The 26065-nt window shown below is 36.3% G+C and overlaps 1 protein-coding gene across 1 annotated transcript in view; it reads left to right on the plus strand.

Annotated features, from left to right (window-relative positions):
• The window catches only part of XRCC5 (X-ray repair cross complementing 5), a 139972-nt gene that overhangs the window by 71971 nt on the left and 41936 nt on the right, over positions 1-26065 (plus strand). The window contains exons 15-16 of the mRNA XM_044670741.1: positions 2514-2607; positions 5943-6012. Of these exons, the coding sequence (XP_044526676.1) occupies positions 2514-2607; positions 5943-6012 (164 nt within the window). The remainder of the gene's footprint in view (positions 1-2513; positions 2608-5942; positions 6013-26065) is intronic.

The raw sequence follows: 26065 nt of genomic DNA on the forward strand, positions 1-26065 counted from the left end.
CTCTCTTGAGAAAACTCATATATTGCATTCTTGTTCTCTCTTCATTTATAGAGCTGTTGTTTGACTACATTTCCTGAAAGGTGTCAGAATTTTCACTTGTGTGCATTCTGTCTGTCTGTCTCTAGTACTGTAACAATCATTCATTCAAGAAGAATTTATTTTTTGAGTATCTACTATGAATAAGGAACTATGCCAAATCATTGTGGAAGACACAGTCATAGAATATTAGACCTGGAAACAACCTTGAACATACTCTAGTTCAGCCTCCTTGTTATTTAGATGGGAAAACTGAGACTCAGAGGGGACAAGTAACTTGCCCAAAGTCATGTGGACAGTAAATGGCATAGTTGAGTCCCATGTTCTTTCCTCTACATCCTAAATTTTGCCAGTGATGATAATAATATTATTGAGTTGCTCTAGAAGATAGGTCTTAAACCCTACTCTATTCTAGGCCTAGCTACCCACGTTCTCACTCCCACCACCCAGGGCCCAAGGGAGGGAGTAAGAGGTAAGTGAGTGATCAGGGCAAAGTCAGGTAAGAACAGAACTCAGGCCTGGGTCTCCAGGGCTTTATATACTCTTAGTCCCACTGGCAGTTGATGTTTGCCCTGTGGCTCATGCCACCTTCAACATTCCATCCAGGACAACTGACAGGTTGCCCTAAGCCAGCATGGCAAGGTTAAAATCCTATATTACACTCTGCTGTGATTTAAGTGCCTTGAGAGAAGAGGAACCATATTTTATGTTTGTATCCTTCACAGTAACTGGTACAGTGTTTTGTATGTTATAACTATTTAATAATTATTTATTAAATAAAACAGTTTATTGAATAAAACTTATGGTTTACAAAATGCTTTAAGCCTATTTATTAAAGTTTGTCAATCTAATTATGAGGTGGTCAGGTGATATTTGTATTTTGACTATTTTTTCCACAAGGTCAAACTATTTTATAGTTTTTGAATGGATACTTTCTGTTTATTGATTATATTATTATTAATACTCACACTTATGTGGTACTATAATGTTGACAAATTGCTTTTCTCAACAGTCCTTTAAGGTAGATAGTACAAGTTATAATAACGTTATTATATTATTCATTAAAATATTTAATTATTTTATAATATTCAAATAATTAAGTAGTCATATTAATGTTTTCTATTAATTCATATTCCATTGTAATTCAATTATATGATAATATGCTATAATTATTAATAATACAGTATAACATAATTTATATTAATTGTATTAATAATAAATAATTTAAAAGGTTTTTCCAAGGCCAAACCAGAGTATGAACTCAGGTCTTTCCAATTCCAGATTCAGTGCTTTTCCTATTGCATTATGTTTGTTCTTGGATTTCATGTAGTTATTTTCAATGAGGGAGGAAGGAATATTGGTATGCTCCTGTCATGTCTCTGAATCTCCCCACCCTATATTCTAGTCTTCATTTCTTCTATTTTCTCTTTGTTATTTCAAATTCTGGAAAAAGATGAAACTGTTCTGATTTTAAGCCCCCTATTTGCCACAGTAGGTGGATGATACATTATTTAAATGGCAGTGGTTTTTGCTTTCCATTTGGGCATTGTGTTATTTTTTAGAAACATCACTTTTCTGTATCTCTTTGTTACTTTAATTTTTCACTCCAGCTTGGGGTTTTAATGAAAGTATGTTGTTTACAAATACCATAGTTTTGTTCCTGATTTTAGATCTCATTCAGCCATTTTTGACAGTCAGCTTTGCACAAGATTGATACTATTCACTGAGAGAAAAAGAATCTCATATTTTCCATGCTCAATTGCAGAAAAGAGATTATGGGCGATGTCTTTGAATTTTATTTTCACTTGTTATTAAATTAAGCTTCTTTTGTCTTTAAGATATGCTAGTAAAAGCATACTTGTTATTTGCAGAATTTTTCATCTTAGAATAAAGGTACTTTAAAGAGCATGTTAAAATTGGACTTAGGTTTAGAAATGAATTAAAATTTGCCTTTTGGAAATGATTGATATAGTATTAAGACCTATAAGAAAGCATTCTTGCATATTTAATTGAGGTTTGACTAGCAAGTTTTGCTAGGTTTAAGTAGAAATTATTATAAACCTTTCATATCAGCTGATAGAGAAGATGGGTTATTACATATAAAAGTCTTCTGTGTACAGAAATATTTAATATTTATCAATTCTGAAACATCAGCAAATAATATCTGAAAGGTAATGGGTTCCTTATTTAAATGTTAAATTCCCATTACCTGTGCTTACATTTTCATCTTTTTAAGGGATCCTTGATGTGAACGCTAATTGTAGTGACTATACTCTTGGGGCACAAAGCCAGAGTTGCTGTAACCTCGTAACTAAGGGTAGAAGCAGGTTGGGTAGGAAGAAAGCCCTTGTACAAGCTGCCTTTTTTTGTTAATTGGCAAAATAACTTTGTATACTTCCTACATGTAGTTATGATTGATACTTTTTTTAAGACAAAAGTAGAAAACCCACATAACCAATTTGTTTGTTTATTTCCAGTCATGAAGACGAACCTATACCTAAAAAAGCCAAAACTGAGGAAGGAGAAGGCAACTTCAGTATCTCCAGCCTGGCTGAGGGCAACATCACCAGTGTAAGAAAGTCTTGACCTGTTTCCTCATCTTGTCAAAGAAAGTTAAGGATTTCATTGCAGGTCTTTCAATTCTAGTAGCCTTATCATTGGCACATCACCTGCTCTAACTCTTTCCTCTTTTTTCATTTCTTATCTTTTAAAACTGAAAAAAACTTCAACATCTGCTTTTTTCCTTCCTTCTCTTTTCTTTTTAATAAATGTATAGAGAAAATTATCAGTATGACAAATTGACCTATTAGGAAGGGTGGCTTTTAGTATCAGAGATTTTTCTTGCTGCAGGAAGAAATTAAGAGTCTAGATTCATTTTTAAGTTCTCCTTTTAATCAGAATGATAAACTCCATCTATGGGAAGTCAACATTGGTCTTATTTTCTGGCATACAAAGGATTCTTAAACAGAATGACTCTTGCCATGTTGTTACTTGCTCTAAAATGCACAATTAGTTCAGGATTTCTGAAAGTGGAGGTCTTCTATGTTTAGTGAAAGAGTACTTGGAGTTTGAAGATCTTATTTTGCCTTAGTGCACATTAGGGATAGTGATAAAAGGAAGTTTCCTAAAGAGAAAGAAGTAGGAGCTGGTATTTACTATTCTGTTGAAAAGAAAAAAAAAACAAAGCACATGCAACAACAGTGGGAATTATAGACATTTTGTAGTACTTGCTGATTTAATATGGACTTTGAGTCTTGAAGAAAAAGAATAATTGGCAGTGAAAATGAGAATGCTTTTGAGTATTTAGAGTATATTGTGAACCATTGCTGCTATAACCTCTGTACTTAGGTTCTTCATTTTAGGACATTTTTGATAGGAAATAATATTGTTACTTTTGAACTTCAAGGCCAGCCACCACCAATAAAAGTGATTATATCTAAAAATTCACATGCAATTCATGAATGCAGATTTACTTTCACTTCTATTTTGAAGGAAAAATATGCCAGACCTTATAACTGTGAGACCTGTACTTCTGCTCTTTTTTTTTTTTTTTAATCCTTACCTTCCCTCTTAGAATCAATAAATACTGTGTACTAGTTCTAAGACAGAGGAGTGGTAAGGGCTAGGCAATGGTGGTCAAGTGACTTACCTAAGATTACACAGCTAAGAAGTGTGTGAGGCCAGATTTGAACCTAGGACCTCCTCCCGTCTCTGGACCTGGCTCTCAATCCACTGAGCCACCCAGCTGCCCCCTTGAAACTCCTTCTGCTCCTTTGGAAAATAACTACAAAAGCAAGCTCTTCCTGTGACATCATTTTGTAAAAATTTATCTGCTGGAAAAACAAAGTGGGCATTCCACCTTTGTAATAAGGGAATTTCAGGATGTAATAAGGGAATATTGCAGGGAGTTATAAGGGGATTAGGCTATAGGTAGTAGGGAAATTAAGGCAGAGGTATGGTTGGAATTGAGGATAGGCACTGTGGATAGGGTTTTGTGAATCCCTAAGGCAGTAAAGTGGATGAGGAAGGTACAATGATGAAGGTTGGTAGTTGAGGTGGAAGGAGAAATAAGGGAATGTCTGAGTTTAGGGAATATAAACACGGAGGTATAAAGAGTTGCAAGGGAGAGGATGAGTTAATCTAAGGCAGGCAACAGCAGCAGGGAAACACAGACTGGATACTCAGATTAGAGACAAAACACTGAAGGAAAACAGACTGAGCCCTTCAAGTAAAAGGGATACTTTTACAAAGCCAGGTTAGAGCCAGCCAAGAACGGCTTGAAACTGACTAGAGACTTCAAGTCAGTTTCACAGGTTCACTAAGAAAAGGACTAGAAGGAAGTATTGAAGTTACACTTCCTCCAAAATGGATACCTTCAGCTTCCCTCAAACTCCAGAGAGTATGTTATTCCTCTCTCTCCTCCTCCCTCTCTTATTAATCAAATAATGAAGTAGCCAAAGGGTTTTGATTAAAGACAAACGGGGTTTATTGTTTTTTTTCAGGGTTGATTGGCAGGGATAGAGAATATTAGGTAACCCTAACAGCCGCCTAGAGGAAGTTTCAGGTGGGGAGGGAGATAGGAATGTGAGACTGAATAGGGACCAGCCTACTCAGCCCCGAGAGGGTTTGTAGCAAAAGGGGTAGGAAAGTTGGATACAATGATTCAATAGATAAGTTTGTAACAAGGGTAAGCCCTATTTGACTAAACTATCAAGATTTGAAACTAACACTCAGATCTACTCTCCTTTCACAACTTCTCAGACATTCAGGTAGGGAAAATGAAGGTGGGAATAAGGTAGGCTAAGGAGATTCAAAGGAATTAGCTAAATTAACAATTTTTAAAGGAAAAGCTGCAAAATATAGGCCAGGTTTCAATCCAAAGAAGGAGCTCAGATGGACCCTGATTCTCTCCATGAGTTCCCAGGGCCAACTGACTTTCCCAAGATTCTAAAACCCTTTATCAACTGACAGAAGAACTCTGCAGGAAAGCCTGCAAAGCTGTTATGCCCCCTCTTTGCACCACACCCTGTATTCCCATTCTGGCTGATGAGTGAGCTGGGAGCTCAGATGAAAGAATATAGGCTTGACCTAATTGAACCATAAACTGAGGAGTGGTATGAGCTTTCATTTTGATGCCTCTCTAAGTGCCTTTAAGTACGTTATTTGACATTTCTTTTTAGGAAAATGTTCAGGTTTAGCAGGGCCAAACACTTTCCTAGAGTTTCAGTTGCAAATGTCATCATACATCATCTCCCACCCTCCCCTCACAAAAGAGGGCATATGAAGCAGTGGTGACAAACTCTGATAGACATAAAGGTCACTTAACTGTCATTGGATCTCTGTGGGCTACATACTGACAAATTTTTAATGTAATGTTATCTATATTTTATTGGTATTTTTATTTAGCATTTAAAATATTTTCCATTTATTTTTTAATTTGGTTTGAGTCACACTCAGTAGTATTATAATCGATATACAGTTGCAGGGTATGTTTTTGATATCTGATTTTTAAAGAAGCGTATGAAGTGGGCTTTATACCCTAATCTGAGAATACTCTCATTCCTAATTATTTGGGTTTGGGGATGAATATGCAATCTTTGCACCTAATCTTGAAGCTCAGCTGAACTGATTGGTTGCTTGAGTGGCGGTTACTTCTGATCCCCATGGAAAGACAACCAACTGAGGTAAAGGCAGATAAACAGAAGCCTAGACTGTGTGGTATTAGCTGCGTAACACTACTGGCTTTTGAACCAGGGCCATGAAAAGGAAATTGAATGGAAAGACCTTCCTCTCTCTTTGATTTAACAAGAGCAAATGCACCATATTAAGCTACTTGTATTTCCTAGGATGATACCAGGAAAAAAGGAAACTCATCTGAGGTGCCATTGTCTGTGGATATTTTTTAGGTTGGCAGTGTGAACCCAGCTGAAAACTTCCGTGTCCTAGTGAGACGAAAGAATGCCAACTTTAAGGAAGGTGAGTGGAGATACCCCATCTGTTTTACATTACAGAGTAGATATTTAATGGCATTAAAAGATTTAAGATTTTGACTGGGAGAAAGATTTGAATAGTAATATCTCATGTGGTACTTCTTTTCTGTAAGCATCTCCAAGATTGCTCCTCATTAGTCGTACTTTATCACCAGCCTGCAGGGAAACTCCTAGAAGCTACTGTGTACTCTGGCAGTATTTGTTGGTTAGAAACTGTTAATATGAATAGTGAACCAGAACCTTGGAACATTGCAACTTCCACTAAAGTCCTTTGGAGTCTTCAGCTTACTACTTGATAGTTCCTAGAGACTTGGAATGATGCAGAATTGGACCAAGATGGTTTCTTTTTTTTTTTAATTGAAAAATAATTTTATTTCCTAGAGTAAGTCTACTTCTTAGGAATTGCACAATTAACTAGACATCCAATATAGAATCTACCCATCCCCCCCTTTCTTTCTATTATTAGATCAAATTACAGTAACAGATTTTAGAGCATGGGAGAAGCAATTGCAAAAAATATATGCATGACCTTTCAGAAATCAATGCTAAATTTGGGGCCAGAAAACTGCCCCAAATTTAGTTCACCAAGATGGTTTCTTGAGATACAGTTGTATAAGCAGGTGCTTTTTGGCTTAGTCCTGAGGATTTGCCATTGGAAGAACCAACTTAGTTTAGCCCAATGGGGTCAAACTCAGATAGAAGTGATAACCATTAAACTCTTCATAAAGATTACTCTGTGTTGCCTACTTCCTTAGTTTTAAAACTTAATATTGTCTGTGTTATGGATTGTATCAAGTCAGTAACTAGGATGAGGGAAAAAAAGAGGAGTACAAATAAACCAATGGTTTACCTATTTTTTCACCCATAAAACCAGGTCTTTTTATTCATTAGTTTGATTTTTTGTTCAATTTTATTAATCCTTTAATTTTCAGGATTTCCATTTTGGTGTTTATCTATTTTAAATTTTTTCATATTAAAAAAATTGTTATATTTTTGCTTATCTTGTTAAATATTTTCCATTTACATTTTGGTCTGGTTCAGTCCACACTTGGTAGTGTTGTAGCCACATGTGGTATATATTTGACACCTGGTTTAGAGCCTTAGTCCTGCCCCAAAGTGGATTTGGGACTAAAGCCCCCTTAATTCCTGCCTCCCCTCCCCCCCTCCAACCTGAGTTCTCTTGTCCCTGGGATTCTGTAGACCAGCTCTGGGCCAAAGCCTCCTTATTGCCCTCTGATTCATACTAAACCATCCCCCACTCCCCACTGCAGGCTGGTGTTCATAGTGGGATTGTGCTCAGTTTTTCCTAATTTATCATCAATCCTTTCTATGCATTCATCTGTGCTAACATGCACGTGTGTGGGCTTCTCAGCACCCTCAGTTTTTTTAATGCACCTGGAAGGTTACTATCTCTTCAGTTGTTGCATAGTGCCTCTCTTATCAAACTACTGTACTGTGCTCATTCTGTTTCTGAGTGTTATGGCAAGATGCCCAGTCGTGCTCTTATGCTATTACCCAAAGACTGACACAACTAGCTGAGTCTCCTAGAAATATGCACTCTGTTGAGGCAGATCAAAGGCTGATCTGAATGAGAAAACTCTGAGAGGCCAGTTTTATCATACTAACATCAGGAATCTTGAAAAACATTTAAGGATTCTTTCTCTCATGTTGTGTATACCATGGTGTTAGGGGCACTTCAGTGAATTTCCAGCAGTTTTATTCATACTTGATCTATATAAGAGGAGAATATTTGAATTTTAGCTCTTGGTTAAATTTTGCGACAGAGGTGTGGTCTTATCCATGTGGATACTGAATCTAGAGTTAGAGATTTGTATCTTTTCCTATATTTTCCACAAGGCTATCTTCAGAGTGCTAGGTAGTTCCTTTAGATCTTTTTCCATTAGGTACTTACCAGGGAATCCTTTTGACAGGTTCTCTGTTCTCCTTGCTCTTCTGTTGATCAGCCTACCTGTAGTCATACATCTCTTTGATTATGCCAGTCATGTACTTTATCATTAGGAAGGCACTCACCTATCTATATCCCACCATGCGCCTCTGTTGCCTTTTGGGTGACTTGCAATTTTAATTCTTTGTAGATGGCAGAATTCTATGAATTACAATATAACAGCAGAAAAATATTGGTGTTCAAAAGATGGGTTTTTGTTTCAAGGAAAAGCTTGAAGTTTTTAAATATAATTTCTCAAATGCAATCCAAACTGCTAGTTTTTCTGCACAATTCTGGACCCAACTCATTGTCTACCTTCAATGTCTGCCCAAGGGGTGTGTGTGTTTTCATATACATACATTTAGATATCTATCTAGCTATCTATATTTATCTATACCTGCCTGTCTATATCCATCTATCTTGATAGACCAGCTTAGCATGGGTAGACAATGGGCATTCTTCATCCACTTGGTTTTTATCCTATGTGAGTTGTTAAGATGAGTCTCATTTGGAAGGATCTACAATATAGTGGGATTTTATACAATTGACACAATGTTGCTTGTTTCACTTTAGAGACCAGACCATTTAAAGTTTGTGCAGTGAATGGATTTAGTTAGCAACTAATTTCTTCATTGTTCCCATACTTGTATAAATCCACTTATACTTAGTTCATAAGCATTTGGTTTTTTAAAAAAGTTTTTTGAAGGTTGACCATATTTATATGGTAGCTTTCTGGATCCTATCAAATTTCCAGTATTGCCCTAACAGATTTGATCCTAAGATCCTGGTAAATCAGAGTTCTTTGATTTCCTCTCAGAATGTCTTCTTTTAGAAACATATTTGTAAATTGTTATCATCATCAGTATAAGTATAGATAGATATCATTTCTCTGTTAATCATGGGAAATATGACGTGTGTGAGTCAGCAGCTCCCAGAGTCTTCAGATCCCAATTTATGTAATTGCTTTCACCTCTGCCTTACCTAGGCTTTTATTAGAACTTCTCATTAGGAGTAATATGGTACTTAAGAAAGGTTTTTTATTTAGTGGATGAATGAATTTATTGGCCAAAAGCTCATCAGAAGAAGGGAGAAGTTGTGTTCCTGAAGAATAACTCCCACACTTTATAATGAGCCTTGGAAAATTGAGAACTTTCCATATATATTAACGTTCATTCAGTGTTTGGCATTTGTATAAAACAATCTGGAAATTGTATGTGGTAAAGAGAAGACAGAATCTGTGCCTTATACAACTTAACTTAATTCAGTTTGACAGTCCTTCCTTTAGGTCTTCATCCATCTTATCATCATGTGCAGAATATTGTGATAGATGAGGGAAATACAAGACTCAGGAAAGACATTGCTTCTGCCCTTTTTGGAGATGACAGATACACAAAAAAGCAACAATATGAAATAGAAAAGATTTAAAATACTATACAAGTGGAAGAGATGATTTCTCCCCTAGAAAGATCAAAGACATTTTCAGGAAGATGGTAGCACCTTCTATTAGCCCTGAAGGATGAACATAATTTTAGCAAGTTGTGGTGAGCAGTTGGTGGTAGGGTCACTTAATTCCAGGTATATGGGATAGTGTAAGTAAAAGTGTAGAGCTAGGAGCAGGTAGGACAAGTATAGGAAAAGATATGTAGCCGACTTAGAAGGAATGTTAGAGAATGTCTCAGGATCGATGTGATAATCAAATAAAGCACTTAAAAAGCGTTTAAGCACTATATCATGACTATTATTTTCTTTTGGGAAAGGGGATAGTTCTACTTTTGTGGTTTCATTGGTGTGGTGAATGGAAATTTCTTTTATCAATGAGGATAGGCATTTGTTCTGCAATTTATAGTCTTAGGAAGTTGCCTGGGATTACTGAAAAATTATATTACTTGTCCAGGGTCACACATCCAGTACTGTATTTGTCAGAACAGCCCTAGAATTCAAGCCTGACTAGCTTAGAAGCCAGTTTACCAGTTTGCCTTATTATTTTATTACATCTGAAAAAATAGTTTGGAACCAAGTTGTGGAAGGTTTTGAATGCTAGGGTAAGGGATTTGGACTTTATTTGGTAGCAAATGGGGAACCCTTGAAAGTTTTGGAGGAGGAAAGTGACAATCAAGACTGGGTTTAGAGAAAGTGCTAGACTTTATGTGTAGAATGAAGTATGAAGTATAATAGAGGCAGGGAAAACAGGATAAATAATATAATAGGATTGGGCAAAAGGCAATTAAAAAGGTAGACTAGGGGGAAACAGGAGCATCTATGATTCTTTGGGTGTAGAAGAGTTCTTTTCCTAGATCTCATTTGTTTGCTCTTACTCTTCCATCGTTGGTCCATTTTTCTTTTTACATAGCTCCCCATCTTTTACAGGCCAGTTAGGGATTGTTTTCCCTTGAAAATTCCTTTATTTATGCTTATAGTCGGCTCCCATGTAAACCAAGAAGTAGAATTCTACTTTCGGGTTTTTTGATTAGTATTAGCCAGAAAGGCTGAACTAATAAAGGGTGAAGACGGATGGGAGAGAGGGGCAGAGTCTTTAGGGCACTGGTCTCTACCAAAGTCAAGACTCTGTCAAGCAGCCAATTGGTGCTTAGAGAGCAGTGGCAGGAGGCACAGAGAGTTTGAATAGGAGTGCCAGTGGACCAAGAGATTTTTCTTGGAGTGTCTCTTCGAAGTTTTAGCAAGAAGTCACTGGCAATCTAAGTCAGACTACCAGAAACACACAGAATAACAAAATGAGGATACTCCACCATGAAATCGGAAAGTACTCATAACTTTTTGTGGCTTTTAGCATATTTAAGCTTCATTTTCTTTGATTATGGCAGAAAGTCTGGTGGAAAATGTGAACAATTCACCTTAAAGGTTGGAAGGAGATATCATTTGAGGTTTGAGATGAAGATATGTGAGGGGACAGAGTGGACAAAGAGTTGGATCAGGGAAGTGACCTAAAGAGGAGAGATACAGATGAATCATAACAAAAAATTAAATTATTCCTTGTGTCCAACTGGGCAAGTTGCTTAATACATTTGTCCTTTTATTTGGCATAGCATCTTCTTGTTTTGAGTGGAAAATCTTGGAGTTCCTTGATACGAAGGAGTATCCCCAAATTACATCAGTAAACTTGCGAGGCTTTGGAGAATGCAAACAGATATGTCTTTATTTGCGGATGAGCAGGAACAGGAAGGGGGATAAGGGAAGGGAAAAGGAAGGGACACTGCCCTCAAGCTGAGTGCTTAGGACAAATGCTCCCAATAGAGAAAGATAAACTCTGAATTTATAGAAAAACAATGCTCAGTTCTCAATGACATAATGGTATATCATAATGTTTCATTCCTTTATCTCTCATCCTGACACATATTCATCATGGTACATTCTGGCTGGAGGTCCTGCAAATTGACACTTTTAGAGAAACAAACTTTAATATCAAAGAACAGAGAGAGGAGAGGATGACTTAAGCTGTAAATTCTTCCTGGGAACTGCTCCCCTCTATTACATCTCATTGCCTCATTTGGAGATCAATTTATGCCAAGATTTTAGTGTTTCAAAGGTGGAATGCAGAATGAGTGGGGGAAGGGATCAGGGGCTGCAAAGCAGTTTGCTCCAGAAAAAAAGGGGAATGGAGTATTACAAAAAGGAAAGATGTTTTGGGTTCTAGTTGCTAACTTGACCCTTAAATTATTAAACTACAGGTTTAAACATTTTACAGTATAGCCTTACAAGGGACATTCTAAAATCTTATAGGAAAGACACAGAGTATTTCTTTCTCACTTAGGGATAGGGGTGGAGCAGTCCTGTCCTGCAGAGGTATTCTGTTTGTTTAAAATATTAGGGTTACAAGTCAAGATGTTACTCTGAGAATTATACATTAAATTTTTATTCCATACATTCCCATTTTCACAGATGTAGCAGCACTGACTGGTATACATTGGTATACTCTTCATTGGAGGCCGTGAGTTTCCTTTCCAAAGCCATAAATCCATATATGAATTAGCTTGGTGTTTTTTCCTCTGGTACCTAGAGGGTTCTGCTGTACGATACCACTTCCTCCAATATTTTTCCATTTTTTATAAATCTTTACTTTCTGTATTAGAATCTATACTGTGTATTGATTCTAAGGCAAAAGAGCAGTAAGGGCTAGGCAATGGAAGTTAAGTGACTTGCCCAGGGTCACAGAATTTGAGGCCAGATTCAAACCCAGGACTTCTTGTCTCTACTCCTTGCTGTCCATTCACTGAGCCACCTAGCTACTCTTCCTCCTTGTGTTTTTAACTGGCTCTGCTCTATGTCATTATTATGTGTATTATCTCACCCCTTGTAGTCTCATTTTCTAGATATTCTAATCTTATAGATAACCAAATGGATAAATGTTTCTAGAAGAACTAGAAATGGTGAGAAAACATAGCATTGAGCTTTCTTAACACAAGATTGATTAGTTCAGAGGCAACTAAATTAGATGATAAATTGCATTGGGGAGATTGAAAGAAAAGATGTGAAATAAAATAATTTACCAAATAGTTTTGTTAGACCCATGAGAGTTTATTCTAACCTGATGTCATTCCTCGGTTCTTCTCATAATTAACAATAGTGAGATCTTAGAAAAAATTCCAGAAAAGACTCAAGGCCATATTTTAAATTATATTAGTTGTTTAATTTCCCCACAACCTTTTTTTTTTTGCCCCATTTAATTTATTTTTAATCCCTAATAATAGATTCAGGGTCCTTTTCATGACCAGTTTTTCAATAGCAAGTAACCTTGTTCCTGAATTAGAGATTTAAGTCAGAACTGAAATCATTGTATTTGGAACTGCACAATGAAATTACAGTAGACACACCCAAATGCTTAAAAAAAAAAGCTCCTTATATGATTTTATATATATGTGTGTGTGTGTGTGTGTATGTATATGAGTAAAGAGTACTAGGCAATCCTTTGTTGCTTCTTCTTTGCTAAGATTCTTACTCATATCATTGTTATAAATCATTTCATATGTGGGAAGTCTAAGTCTCAAGAGTAATTAGAGTCACAACATTTCAGATTTGGAAGGAACCTCAAAGACGATCTAATCTAGCCTGTACCTAAATAGAAATCCTTTTTAGAGCTTCCTTGACAAGTGTTCATCCAGCCTCTACTTGCAAACTTTAGTTATATGGCCCAAAATATTACCTCAAAAAACTGCTCTAACATGGTTGGTCTTATCTATATGTGAACCAACCCAAGGTACAAAGTGATTCTGCTGTAGTTGTATTCTTAATGATCCTTCTAAATAATGCCAGTAAATAGGCAGATAGAGAAGCAGGTATATTACATATTCCTGCTGATAATTCTCTAAGGAACAGATGCATTTAAAAATGATGCTATACTTTCCTGTGACTCTGTCATTCTTAAATATACTGATTAAGCATCAGCTTGAGATAACAAAATAAGATTGTGCAATTCACGTTTACTTGTGAAATTCAAACACATTTAACTTTGACCAAGGTAGCAGTAACATACAGTTTAGGGGACCTTAGGTAGGTAAACCTGCCTCCAATTGTAGAATGTGTGTAAGAGTGATTAGATCCCGAGGATTGATCTCTTCTTCTTTTCTGGATTGTACTTCTTTGGCTATATCCTTTCTTCAGATGACACTGAGGATAGGAACGCTATACATTAATCGTAATTATACTTTTTTTTTTTAAAAGGGTATGGAGACAATTAAGATGAAATAATTTTAACCAAAATTAACCAAAATGTTATAAATAAGTGCAGGACCAATGAGCAGTAGTAAAAGCAATAGAATAACATTTATATTAATTGTAATTTATTAATAGTAATTAATAGTATATTGAAATTTGGTCATCTCTAAAAAATCCATTCTTGTGTGTCAGAAATTCTGTAATTACAGAGTAGATCTATAGCAAAATGCAACTTGGATATCCATTAAGAAAGAGATGACTGGTTCTATGTAAATAAAAGTATGTTTTCTGAACTTATATTCTTGCAAGAACTCATTTCTTCCTTGGAGCATTAAAAGTAGGTTGATAAGTAATAAAACGTATTATTTTATCTCAGTGTTTTATTTTCTTATAATATGTTGTGAATTTGCTAGTTTTAAACATACTTAGTATTTGTTAAAAAGGAAACCCCCTCATCATAAACCCCCTACTGCCCTCCATGCCATTTAAAAATGTAAAACACACACAAATTTCAGGGACTAACATCAAAGTTCTTTAGAGAAGAAAAAGCTTTGTTATTTCACACTAAAAATGTCTGTTAATAACCCTGCATTGAAGAGCCTGTGTGACTTGTAAAGCCTGATCAGTTTCAGTGAAAACACTGGTTTTTCCCTGAAATTATCTTTATCATTTAGTGCTAAGCAGAAAAACATTATAACAGTACACAACCAGTCATGTCACCTTGCTCAGTCTAAGAGATTTCTCACTTACAGTGAGTGCTAATGATCCTGGCTTATGAGCCAAACTGGGGAAGAAGTGCCATTGTGGCAGTTCAGTGTGTTCTCCCCACCTCCTACAAAACGTGATCATGATTCTGCTTTACATTATGGATCCTTTACACATGGCATTGCTCTTACCCCATTGACATGCTTAGGGCCAGAGTTCTTCCCTCTTCCTAAGAATGACCTCAGGACTTATCCCATGGGACCAGCTGGATAAAGAAAGAAAACTGATTTCAGATTGTGCTAATGGAATAGACTGCTTTTAATCAATGACTTCAGTTGATTGTTCATGGCACATAGAAGAATAAGCTCTCAACTAATTAAGATGTGTAGGGAAAGATGTTGGGCTTTTGTTAAAAGTAGTCAGTAACTAATCAGTTGAAATCTTCAGAAGCATAGAAATGTCTCAGAGTCCCACTTGGATACAATAAAAATGTTTCAGTTTTCCCCCTCCAAAATGCAAATCAAAGACAAAAATATGCTGACATAAAGGGAAATAGCAAAAGTAATTTGATAGTTAATCCCATATGTTAGATCCATATATGTCTACATGAAGAGCCAAAGGAAACAAGATGTACCTGTTTCCTTTGCCAAAAAAAGAAACTGTTTTATAAATTTGAGCCCCAAAGTCTGCTCCAATAGGAGATGGGAATATTGTAGGGACTTCTTTGAAAGCAGGAGAAAACTTTGTTTGATGTTCCATCAGGACAATTTGAGAACACTCTGGAAGGGTTGTAGGCTTGATATATATATATATATATATATGTTTAAAGACTCCAGCTTAGTTCCTTTGTTTATACAAAGTCTATATGATCCTAGAAAATTCTTATAGTTCCTGTATCTCCTTATTTCCTACAGTGGCATAAGGTTCTGCCAGAGCACTTGAGACTACCATTCCCATACTTATATTGTAGAAATTTGGAAGACAGAATCTAGTTACTTATGCAAAGACTTCAATTTTTGTTCTAACCTTCCTTTTCCAGTAGTGTTCTCTTTCTGGGCCCTAGGATAAATGGTAGAAAAAAAAGTTTACTGTCTTAATTATTCTTTTAACAGAATCTTCAGTGTCTTCTTTCTCTTTGTGGGAAATTTTTAATATTCCAAAGATAATTTCTTGGACAGAACATACTTGTTTCTTGTGTTACATGGAAGATTGGAAGCTAGAATTCTTGGACTATAAAGGCCTTTAAAATATAACAGTTTGGCATATCTACCTACCTTAAACCCCATAATACACAAATTGATAAGAGATCCCTGAATTGCTGTTTCCTAAGGTTGAGTTCTTTTCTACTTTTCCTGATGAAGCAATATAGCACCATTATGTGAATGGACACATTTAAAAATAAAGACATTTAGGTAATGGGGCATGTTTTTTTTTAATAAACTGAGAAATACAATCTGTTGCAAAAATTGCATTATATTACAGTAGTCTCTGTCCCATGGAAAGCTTATTTATGCTGCCAAATAACAAACTTATTAAATACAGAAAAATTTGGGATAATTTCAAGAATATGTAAGAGTACAAGTATGATTAATAGCGAGCAGTTAGGATTAATTTGCATTCTAGTGACAATGTGTTATATCAAATTTTTTAGTATTTTGCTGATTTGAAGGATCAAATGTATGCCACTACTTTTTTATATGCTTTTTAGATTCACCTCATTTTTTGTTCTTTTATACCATATTATCTACAATATATTCTTCATCAGAAGTGGGGATGGGGTTTTATTGTTGATTTATTTTATGCTATGAGAAGGGAAATACATATCAAAGGCCTTCCACTGGATTATTTCAGCGCTTACCCTGTTCTTCCTCCTATAGTCAGATAGTGGCATACTAAGGAAACTGAGATTTCTGGATCATTCTCTTAAATTTATAAATTTTTAGGGAATTATGTTAATGACCTAAATGAAGAATAAGATGTCTATAGCCTCCCCAAATCCATTTGGGCTATCTGCCTCTATATTGGAGAAACAAGATGATTTCTGAAGCTTTTCATATCCTTGAGATTTTGAACAAACTTAGTAAAGAGAACAAAAGAAGTACATATGACACAAATGATAAAGAAAAATGGTAACATATGATAGGAGTAGGAAATACAAACTATAGTATGGCAGCACTACTGTGATTATCGACACTTCCTGTCATTAAACTATAAACTAACATATTACCAACATCAAAACTAAATTTTTACTATTAATCTATTCAAAATCCACATTATCTGACTAACAATCCAAGAAAGATATAACAACTATAATATGACTCTAGAACTTGGAGGTTTTTATTTCATTTCTCATATTGATTTTAAAACTAACTGGAGTGATTTCTTCAGTTTTACTTAACTGCCAAAAATTCTTCTTTATTAGATAGCCTAAATGCCATATGCTGTGGTTTATGCCTATTTCTTGCTGTGGTTTTTACCTATTTCTTCTTCTAAGTCCTCAATTGAGATAAGAGAGGTCTTTCACAATATCTATTACATGGGAGACTTTATTTGTCAAAAGGCATATGTTAAAGGTCTTAGACATCATTAGTTTGAAACATTAAAGTTCTTGAAATCTCTCCATTATCTCCTATTTTCTAATCTTTTATTCAATTTTGTAGCTTCTCTGAATACCATCTTTAGGTCTCCACTGAAATTTTATTTTTCTTCCTCAAATATTTATTAAACAAAAACCAAACTTATACACAAGTACGTAAATACAAAATATATGCCAAAGAATTTCAATAGAAAAGAGAATATTAACAACTAGAGGTCTTAGGAAAAGTCTGCTATAAGATATATAGCACTTAAGCTGTGTATTAAATGAAGATTGCAATTCCATAGGGCAAAGGTGAAGAGGGAGTGCATTCCAGGGAATGGAAAAATTTGTGCAAAGTTTGGGATGGAAGATGGAATTTTGTATGTGAGAAAGCACTCTAGATCAATTTGATTTGAGCAAAGAATGGAAAAGGGGGTAATAGGAAGTTGGAAAAGAAGGTGGAAGCTAGATCGTGAAAGATTTTCAGTGCTAAACTGAGCTTTATATTTTGACCTAGAAGCAATGAAAATTTTTGAGTAGGGGGTGATAAGTTCTCATCTCTGTTTTAAGACTTTTAGTACCTGTTTGCAGGATGGATAGAAGAGGATAGTGACAGGAGACAAGTAGAAAATTAGGAAGCTGCTGCAGTGCTCTAGGTCAGAGGTGACTGAACTAGGGTAAAGGCTGAGTGAATGGAGAGAGAAAGGGAGAGGCATGAAATGTGTTCTGAAGGGAGAAACAATGAGATTTAAAAATTAATTGGATATGTGGATTGAAAGAGAGGGAAACCTACAAATTTGTGAACCTGGGTGACTGGAAGGATGATGGCTCACAAGCAAAAATTGAGAGGTTAGAGAAGAGAGGATTGGGGAAAAATGACTTCCTTTTTGGACATAATGTATTTGTAATATTCTTGCCTATAGACCTCCTAGAGTGGGATCTAGGTACCCCTAGGGATTTTGGAAGGGTAGAGGCCCTTTTGGAAGGGTAGAGATCTTTAATGCCAACTATTTTCATAATAATACTAATGAGGTAGCAAATGGCATAGTGGATAGAGCTTGGGCTTGGAGTCAAGAACACCCATCTTTCTGAGTTCAAATCTGGCTTCAGACACTTCCTAGCTGTGAGACCATGGTCAATTTTAGTTTTCTCATCTGTCAAATTTACTGAAAAAGAAAATGGCAAACCACTCCAGTATCTTTGCCAAGAAAACCCCAAATGAGGCCACCAAAGTCTGACATGACTAAAAAAAATACCTGAACACCTCCATAATAATAGTAAAATGTTCAGATTGAGAGGCAGCCTGGAGATGGGAAGTCTAGGGTTCCAATCTGGGCTTAGACACTTCCTAGTTGTGTGATCTTGGGCAAGTTACCCCATTGCGTAGTCCTTACTTCTTTTCTGCCTTGAAACCAATACACAATATTGATTCTAAGACAGAAGGTAAGAATTTAAAAAATAATAGCACTAAAGTGTTCTAATTTCTAATGACAGCAAATATCAATCAATAAAACCCACATTAAAAACTCTTTGGGGGTCCTCGGTCGTTTTATTTATTTTTTAAAATAAATTTATATTAATATTTTCTATTTCTTATATTACTATAGTGTCCCATGTGTTCCCCTCTCTTCCTCCTTCAGAGTCATAGCAGATGACTACTTTTTTTTAGAGAGGAAAAAAAATTTAGAACAACTGATTGAAAATTGAAAAAAATCTGAAAATGTGTAACACAGAACTTCCTACCTCCAGGAAGGGGTTGGTAGGAAATGTCTTCTCATATCTCTAAAATCAAATCCCACTTGATCTTTATAACTTTTTAATTTACTTTTGATTTTTTGATGTGCCATTGTTCTTTCCATCTACATTGTGGTAGTTATTATGTTTATTGTTTTCTTGGTTCTGATTGCTTCACTCTGCATCAGTTCATATAGATCCTCGTTGGCAAGGCCAAGGCATGTGTGCACAGCTGGCACTCAGGAAGCTGCTCCTTTCCTCCTCTTCACAGTGCCCAGGGACATTTTTTGCATGTCCCACCCCTGTCCAGCTGCCCAAAGCAAGCATTTTCTCCCTTAACTCTCTTAGGGACTAACAGCTTGAATTTGCCCTCTGGGCCCTTGAACTGGGAAAAGGTTTACCAACTCTGATATAGATCTTTCTAGGCTTCTCTATATATCACACATATTATTTCTTACAGCACAGTAATATTCTACTACATTCATATACCACAATTTGTTTAGCCACTCCCCAACTGATGGGAATCTATTTTGTTCCCAAATCTTAGCTATGACAAAAAGGACTGCTATAAATATTTTTGAGTATATGAGAACTTTCTTCTTATCAATGACCTCCTTAAAGGTAACATAGTCTTTAATTCATATTAAAGGATGTGGTCATACATAATTCCTAATTGCTTTCTAGAATGGTTGTATGACTTTATGGCTCTATTAACAATGTACCTAATCTCCCATAACCCTTCCAACATTTGACTCTTGCCATTTTTTTGCCAGTTTCCAGGGTGTGCAATGAAATCTTAGGGTTGTCTGTATTTGCATCTCATTAATAATGATTTTGAACATTTTTTCAGGTAATTGTGAATAGTTTGAAGTTATTTTGAGAACTGTTTCTTCATATTCTTTGGGGCACCCCAAATTTAAAGAGTGTCAGGTTGAGGAAATCAGAAAGATAATGAGTCTGTAAGAGGGGAAAATGGGAATTATTATGGTTGGACTAGATATTTAAGGTATGGTCACCAGAAATCAATTAATTTGACTTCAAAATAAAATAGACCCAAGTCAGGATGACTTTTATGGTGGTTTATTTACAGTTAGGAAGGTTGAAGGTAGGGAAATTGAGAGAGAAAAACTCTGGCCCGGACCAGAGGCCCGACCCAGGTAGGAATTTAGAGGCCCCAGCAGAGGGGCACAGAGGTGAATTAAACAGGGCTTCAGGCCACAAGGCCTCCTCCAATAAGAGAGGTCTCCTTAAGGCTAGAGCCTTCAGGAACGCCAAGGGAAGAGAAAGAGAGTCAGCCTAACTTACCCATGTGACAATTCAAAGGGAAGCATTCTGAGGTCTCACCCGAGATCCTTCCACACCAAGTTCAAAGTGCCAACAACTCTCCATAGAGAGTTACCATCATATTTAAAAGATAGCAGCTTTCGTCACTTCCTGCATCCACCTCCAATTTCAAGTGGACAAATGGCAGCCTTGACCCTGTTTTGGACTACCCAAAGGGCAGTCCCTTGTTTTTGATTTGTCACTTACTATCACGTGTGGGTAACAGACCTCCCCCCCTCCCCACTTAATTCTAAGTTGGGTGAATGACATTATTTCTGGTGGCTAGAGTACACTAATGAATGAGGGTGAGCTAATTCCATTTATACAAGTCTCATTTTAGAGATGTCAAATTTGAAATGCCAATGAGACAATGTGGACTGTAGTTCAGAGATATTAGGGTTGGACATATAGATTTGGGAATAACATAAGACTTGAACTCATGGGAGCTGATGAGAACATTGAGAAAGAATATAGATGATATGAATGATCCAGCAACAGAGACTGAGGAGGGAGACAAATGGGAGGAGAACTATCTGGCATAAAAGCCAAGGGAAAGAATATCTGGGTGAGAGTTTGGTTGGCAATGTCAAAAGCTTCAGAGGGATTAAGGAGGTTGAGAAATTAGAAAAATCCATTGAGTTTAGCAGCTAAGAGGTCACTGGTGGGCATAGTTTCAGTTGAGTGATAGAATAGGAGTAGCAAGAATAATTTATTCTATGTTTTTTGCTATGAAAAGGAGAAATATAATTTGATAATTTGAAGGGGATGAGAGGGGTAAATAAATGTGTTTTTGGTTTTTTTTAAACCCTTATCTTCTGTCTTAGAATCAATACTGTGTATTGGCTCCAAGGCAGAAGAGTGGTATGGGCTAGGCAATGGGGGTCAAGTGACTTGCCCAGGGTCACACAGCTGGGAAGTATCTGAGGCCAGATTTGAACCTAGGACCTCCCGTCTCTAGGCCTGGCTCTCAATCCACTGAGCTACCCAGCTGCCCCCTAAATAAATGTGTTTTAAAGATGGATTATAACTGAAAATATTTGTAGGTGCTGTGATAAGAACCAGTATAGAGATTAAAGATGAGATTTGAAAGGAGTGGGAGGTGGGAGAGAAGCTCATTAATGGGGTCCAACTCCTAAAAGAAATAAGAAGGAATGAACTGAAGAGCATAAGGGGTTTGGCTTTTTTTGCAGAAAGTGGGGTTGCCTGTTCCTCAGAAACAAGAGTAAGGGAAAAGAGAATGAATGAATGTGTAGAGGAGTTTTGAGCAAGGAAGATAAGGGAGTTTATAATTATTGACCTTAATTTTCCATTTGGGAGACTAGGGGCCTTGAGTAGAGAAGAGAAGGATTGAAAGATATGATTGAGTGGGATATAATCTGTGTCTTTCTCATAAGAAGTTTCTTTAAACCTTTTTAGTCTGCACCCCAATATTTTCAAGAACCTGGATAGAAGTTAGTATTTCCCCCTTAGACATTTTAGATTAAGAATACTACCTCTTTAAAAACAAAACCTTTGGCCTGTCCACTTTAACTTCCAAAGACCTTGAGGAGTCCAGGAGTTTTCTGGAGATAAGAACCCTCCATCCAGTGGAAATTCAGAAACTTCCTTATCTCTTGAAGATGTCTTAATGCCAAAAAGGGTTCTTGTTCCCTTTGCATATGTATACCTTGTTACATATTTGAACTTAACAAAGGATGAGAGGAGGGAGATAAGGAGGGAGGTTTTTGTGACTGGAAACCCTATAAAATGGTATTCTGAATTCAATGCATTGGCATTCCCTAAGCATCCAAAATTGTGAGTATCCTTCTTTCAAGAAAGAATAAACTATCTTACACTTTGTCTTCTCAACTCCAAGTTTGTGAATCAATTATAGTGATGGGGTCCACTGTTCCCAACTCTGTCCCACACATTCTGAAAGTGATGTAGTCAATCAGGGAAAGGATTCTTATGTAGCCACAAAGGTTCCACTGAGATTAGATAACGTGGATTTGTAGTGGATGCATTTGGCAACGCAGGTTTCAGTGTTATGAGAGAAAGGCACATGGTGAGAATGATCCAAGAATGAGAATTGGCAGGACATGAATACAGTGGGGTAAAGGATTCAAGGGCAGAGAGCATCATATAGTTGGATTGCATAGCTATAAGGTCAAAACTGTAAATAAAGATGAGGCTAGAACAGTATTGATAGAGGAACAGACTGGAGGTTGAAAGACCTAGAATTAGGATTTGGAGTGAGGAATAGAAAAAAATTTAAGTATAAGAGGTTATAATGGGAATTTTAAAGTTCAGCTCAAAGTTGATGGCTAGATCACACCCCGTTTCTGTGGACCCCATAGAATAAAGTTTTAGATGGGTATCTGGAATTGAAGAGAATAATGAACTAGGAAACCAGTGAGGGGACATTAACTTGTATATTGAAATCCCCTAGTTTGAGGGCATGGATTAGATTGGAGAGGGAAATTATGAACCAAGTATTGAGGAAAGAAAAAGTAACTTGGAGTCATTAAGTCAATAAACATTTATTAAGTGCTTACTCTGTGCTGATTAAGCTCTAGCTTTACAAAGAAATGTAAGAAAGAATACTTACTCTAAAGGAGATAGCAGTCAAATTGGGGAGAAAGCATGGAAACCACTATATAGAGAAAAATATATACAGGATACACAGGAAATTGTTGACAGAGGGAAGGTACTAGCATTAGGAGAGATCAGGAAAGCCTTCCTCTAGAAAGTGAGATTTTAGCTAGGATTTGAAAGAAGTCACAAAAACTTGGAGGCAGAGATGAGGGGGGAAAGCATTCCAGGTATGAGAGAGAGCCAAGGGGGAAAAAAATGCTTGGATTAAGGAGATGGAGTGTCTTGTTTGAGGAAAGACTAGGAGAACAGTGACATTGGATTGCAGAGTACATTGTGCAGTGTAAAGTATAAGAGGATATAAGAAAATTATTTTTGGAGTGGAGAAAGGTTAAAAGGATTGAACACCAAGCAGTTTTTTTGTGTATGATCCTGAAGGCGAAAGGGAGCCAGTAGTGTTTATTGAGTAGAGGTAACATGGGCAGACCTATCTTTTAAGATCACTTTGACAACTGAGTGTAGGATGGACTAGAGTGGGTAGAGACTTGTGGCAGGTAGACCAACCAGGAGACTGTTGAAATAGTCCATACAGATGGCAATGACAGAGGAAATAAGGGGTCATATATAAAAGATGTTATGAAGATAAAATTAACAAGTCTTGGCAAGAGATTGAATATTGGAGGTGAGAGATAGGAGTCAAGGATGTACCTTTGTTGCAAGCCTAGGTTACTATGAAGATGGTGGTGCCCTTGCCAGCAATAGAGGGAAGGTAATAAGCTCAGTTTTAGACTTGTTGAGTTCAGGTTATAGGATATCCAGTTCCATATGTCCCATAGGCCATTAGAAGGGTCAGACTGAAGGTCAGCAGAGAGATTAGGGCTAAGTAAATGGATTTGAGAATTATCAGCACAGAGATGATAATTGGATTTGTAGGAACTGATGAGATCACCAAGTGAAGTGATAGATAAAGAAAAGTGCCCAGGACAGAGCTCTGTTGGTACACCAGTGGTTAACTCAAGCATGACTTGGATGAAGGTCCAGCAAAGGAAAGTGGAGGATAGAATACAGTTAAGAAAACTCAGAGAAAAGAATATCAAGATTATGTCAGAAGCTACAGAAACATCAAGAAGAATGAAAATTGAGGAAGTGCTATTAGATATGTCAGTTAAGAGATCATTAATAATTTTGGAGAAAGTAATTTCAATTGAAAAAGTCAGAAACTAGACTAAAGAAGGTTAAGAAGAACAAGAAGAAAGAAAATGGAGACAGTCTTTAATGAGTGTAATGACAAAGTGCAGGAGACTTATGGGATGACAGCTAACCATTGGTTGAAGTAGAGTTTTTTGAGGATGGGAGAGACTTTGGTGTGTCTGTAGGTAGCAAGGAAGCAGTCATTAAACAGGGAGAGATTGAAGATAAATGCGAGAGTGAGGATAATAGAAGGGGCATTTTTCTGCAGGAAAATATAGGATAGAACTAGATTACCTGTGCATGTGTAGGAGTTAGCCCCTTGTGGGACAGAGGTGGAGTAGATAGTGGCAGGAGGCATCTGGGTGATGTGAGATGATGAGGAGGAGGAGAGAAGAGGGAGCTCAGTTTTTTGATTAAATATGAGGCAAAGTTCTCAACTGAGGATAAAGGAAGGGGGAATCCTGGGAGATTTGATGAAGGATGAAAAGATATGAAAAAGACACTGGAGTGAATGGGATAGTGTGTTAATTAGGGAAATGTGAAAGGAAAACTTGCCTTGTAGCAGTGAGGACCCAGTTAGGGTTATGTAACATTAACTTGTAGCTGACCAGTCAGCATTTTTTCGTGATTTTCTATAGCTTCACTCAGCAGCATGTGAGTAGGCCAGTAGGTCAATCATTTAATGAAAGATTCTTAAACTAGGGCCCATGAACTTTTTTTTTAAGTTTGGTAACTATTTGAAAATGATAGATTTCCTTTGTAATTTATTTATTTTATGAATTTAAACATTATCCTGAGAAGGGATCCATAGACTTCCTTATACCATGAAGGCATCTGTGATAGAAAATTAAGAATTCCTGATGTATAGATGATTGGCCTAAACCTCAACGTAGGAGAGATTTCTAAGTGATGTTGGTAAGAGTCTCTAGAAACATCAAGCCAGTGGGTTACTTCCTAAGATGTTGAAGAAAGAGGTGTATCCTATAGATAATAACATGTGGAGAGAAAACAATAAGCAAGAATTGGTAAATGCTAGACAGTGGGGATACACCAAAAAAAGCAAATACTGCAGACCTTTGTATAGTAGGCACTTAATAAATGCTCATTGAATGCAATAATTAGACTAGGTTGCAAATTAATTAAGATGAAGGAAAGTAATTAAATTTGTTGACATACAGTAAGATTTTTATATACAATTAGATTTTTTTATATCATTGGAAAAAATTTTAATATGTAATATACTCTTTGCTTTAATCACTTGTTTTACATGATTTGACATTGGTTTCACAGGATTGTGACTCATTCTTTAATTCCATATCACAAAGCCACATTATTATCACATTGGACATTAAATGTACCTTTGACAAGTCAATAAACATTTACTAAATGCCTTCTTTGTGTGAGGCACTATGCTAAATGTTGGGCATACAAATAAAGACAAAAATCAGACCCTGCTCCCAAAGAGTTCACAGTCTAATGGGAAAGACAAATTAAACATCATTGTGAAGGCATTAAGATTAAGAAGACCTGGAAACGATGTCTTGGTTAAGATGGAACTTTAGTTGAGGTTTGAAGGAAGTATAAAAAGCCTGGAAAGGGAGGAAGGGACAAATATTTCAAAGTCTAGCCTTAATTATAGACCATAGATTTTCAGTGGGCTGTTTAATTCAGGCAAATTCTCGGGTTTAAATTCTCTTGAATCATGTACATTTCCCTCTCAGGAATAAATTTATTTGTGTTTGTATACATATTTATATATAATATGTACATACATATTATATATTAATCTTGTTAAACATTTCTCAATGTTTTACGTGTAAAAACATTTTAACAATAATTAAAAAAAAAATTGTTGAAGTTCCCAGGTTTCTCACCCTCTTCTATCATTCAACAAAAAAGATATATGTGTATATAAAACTACATCCTTTTTATTTCTATTTATCATTTCCTTCTTTGGATGCAGATATACTAGTTATTCAAATAATATTTCTTGTTGAGGTCTGCTCGACAAAGTACTTGTGGGTGAGTGAACTGGAATGAGAAAAATGATTCTGAGATTACAGGAGGGCCGAGCTGCCAGACTGACAGATAGACATGCAGAAAATACTCCTGCTGGACAGTGTCAAAATTTAGAGATTGGGGTACACAATTTATAGGGAAAATGACATAGACTAAGAGATTAGGTAAGTCTTTTGCAGGGACAATGGTTACAAGATGGAGACAATGGATTTGGATTACCTCAGTGGTTCTGAACAGAGTTTTCTATAGGTGATAATTCAATATGTTAATGTGTAACCATATAACAAAGTTTCTCACAGAATT

Source organism: Gracilinanus agilis, chromosome 3 (assembly GCF_016433145.1).
Source record: "Gracilinanus agilis isolate LMUSP501 chromosome 3, AgileGrace, whole genome shotgun sequence".
Taxonomy (NCBI): domain Eukaryota; kingdom Metazoa; phylum Chordata; class Mammalia; order Didelphimorphia; family Didelphidae; genus Gracilinanus; species Gracilinanus agilis.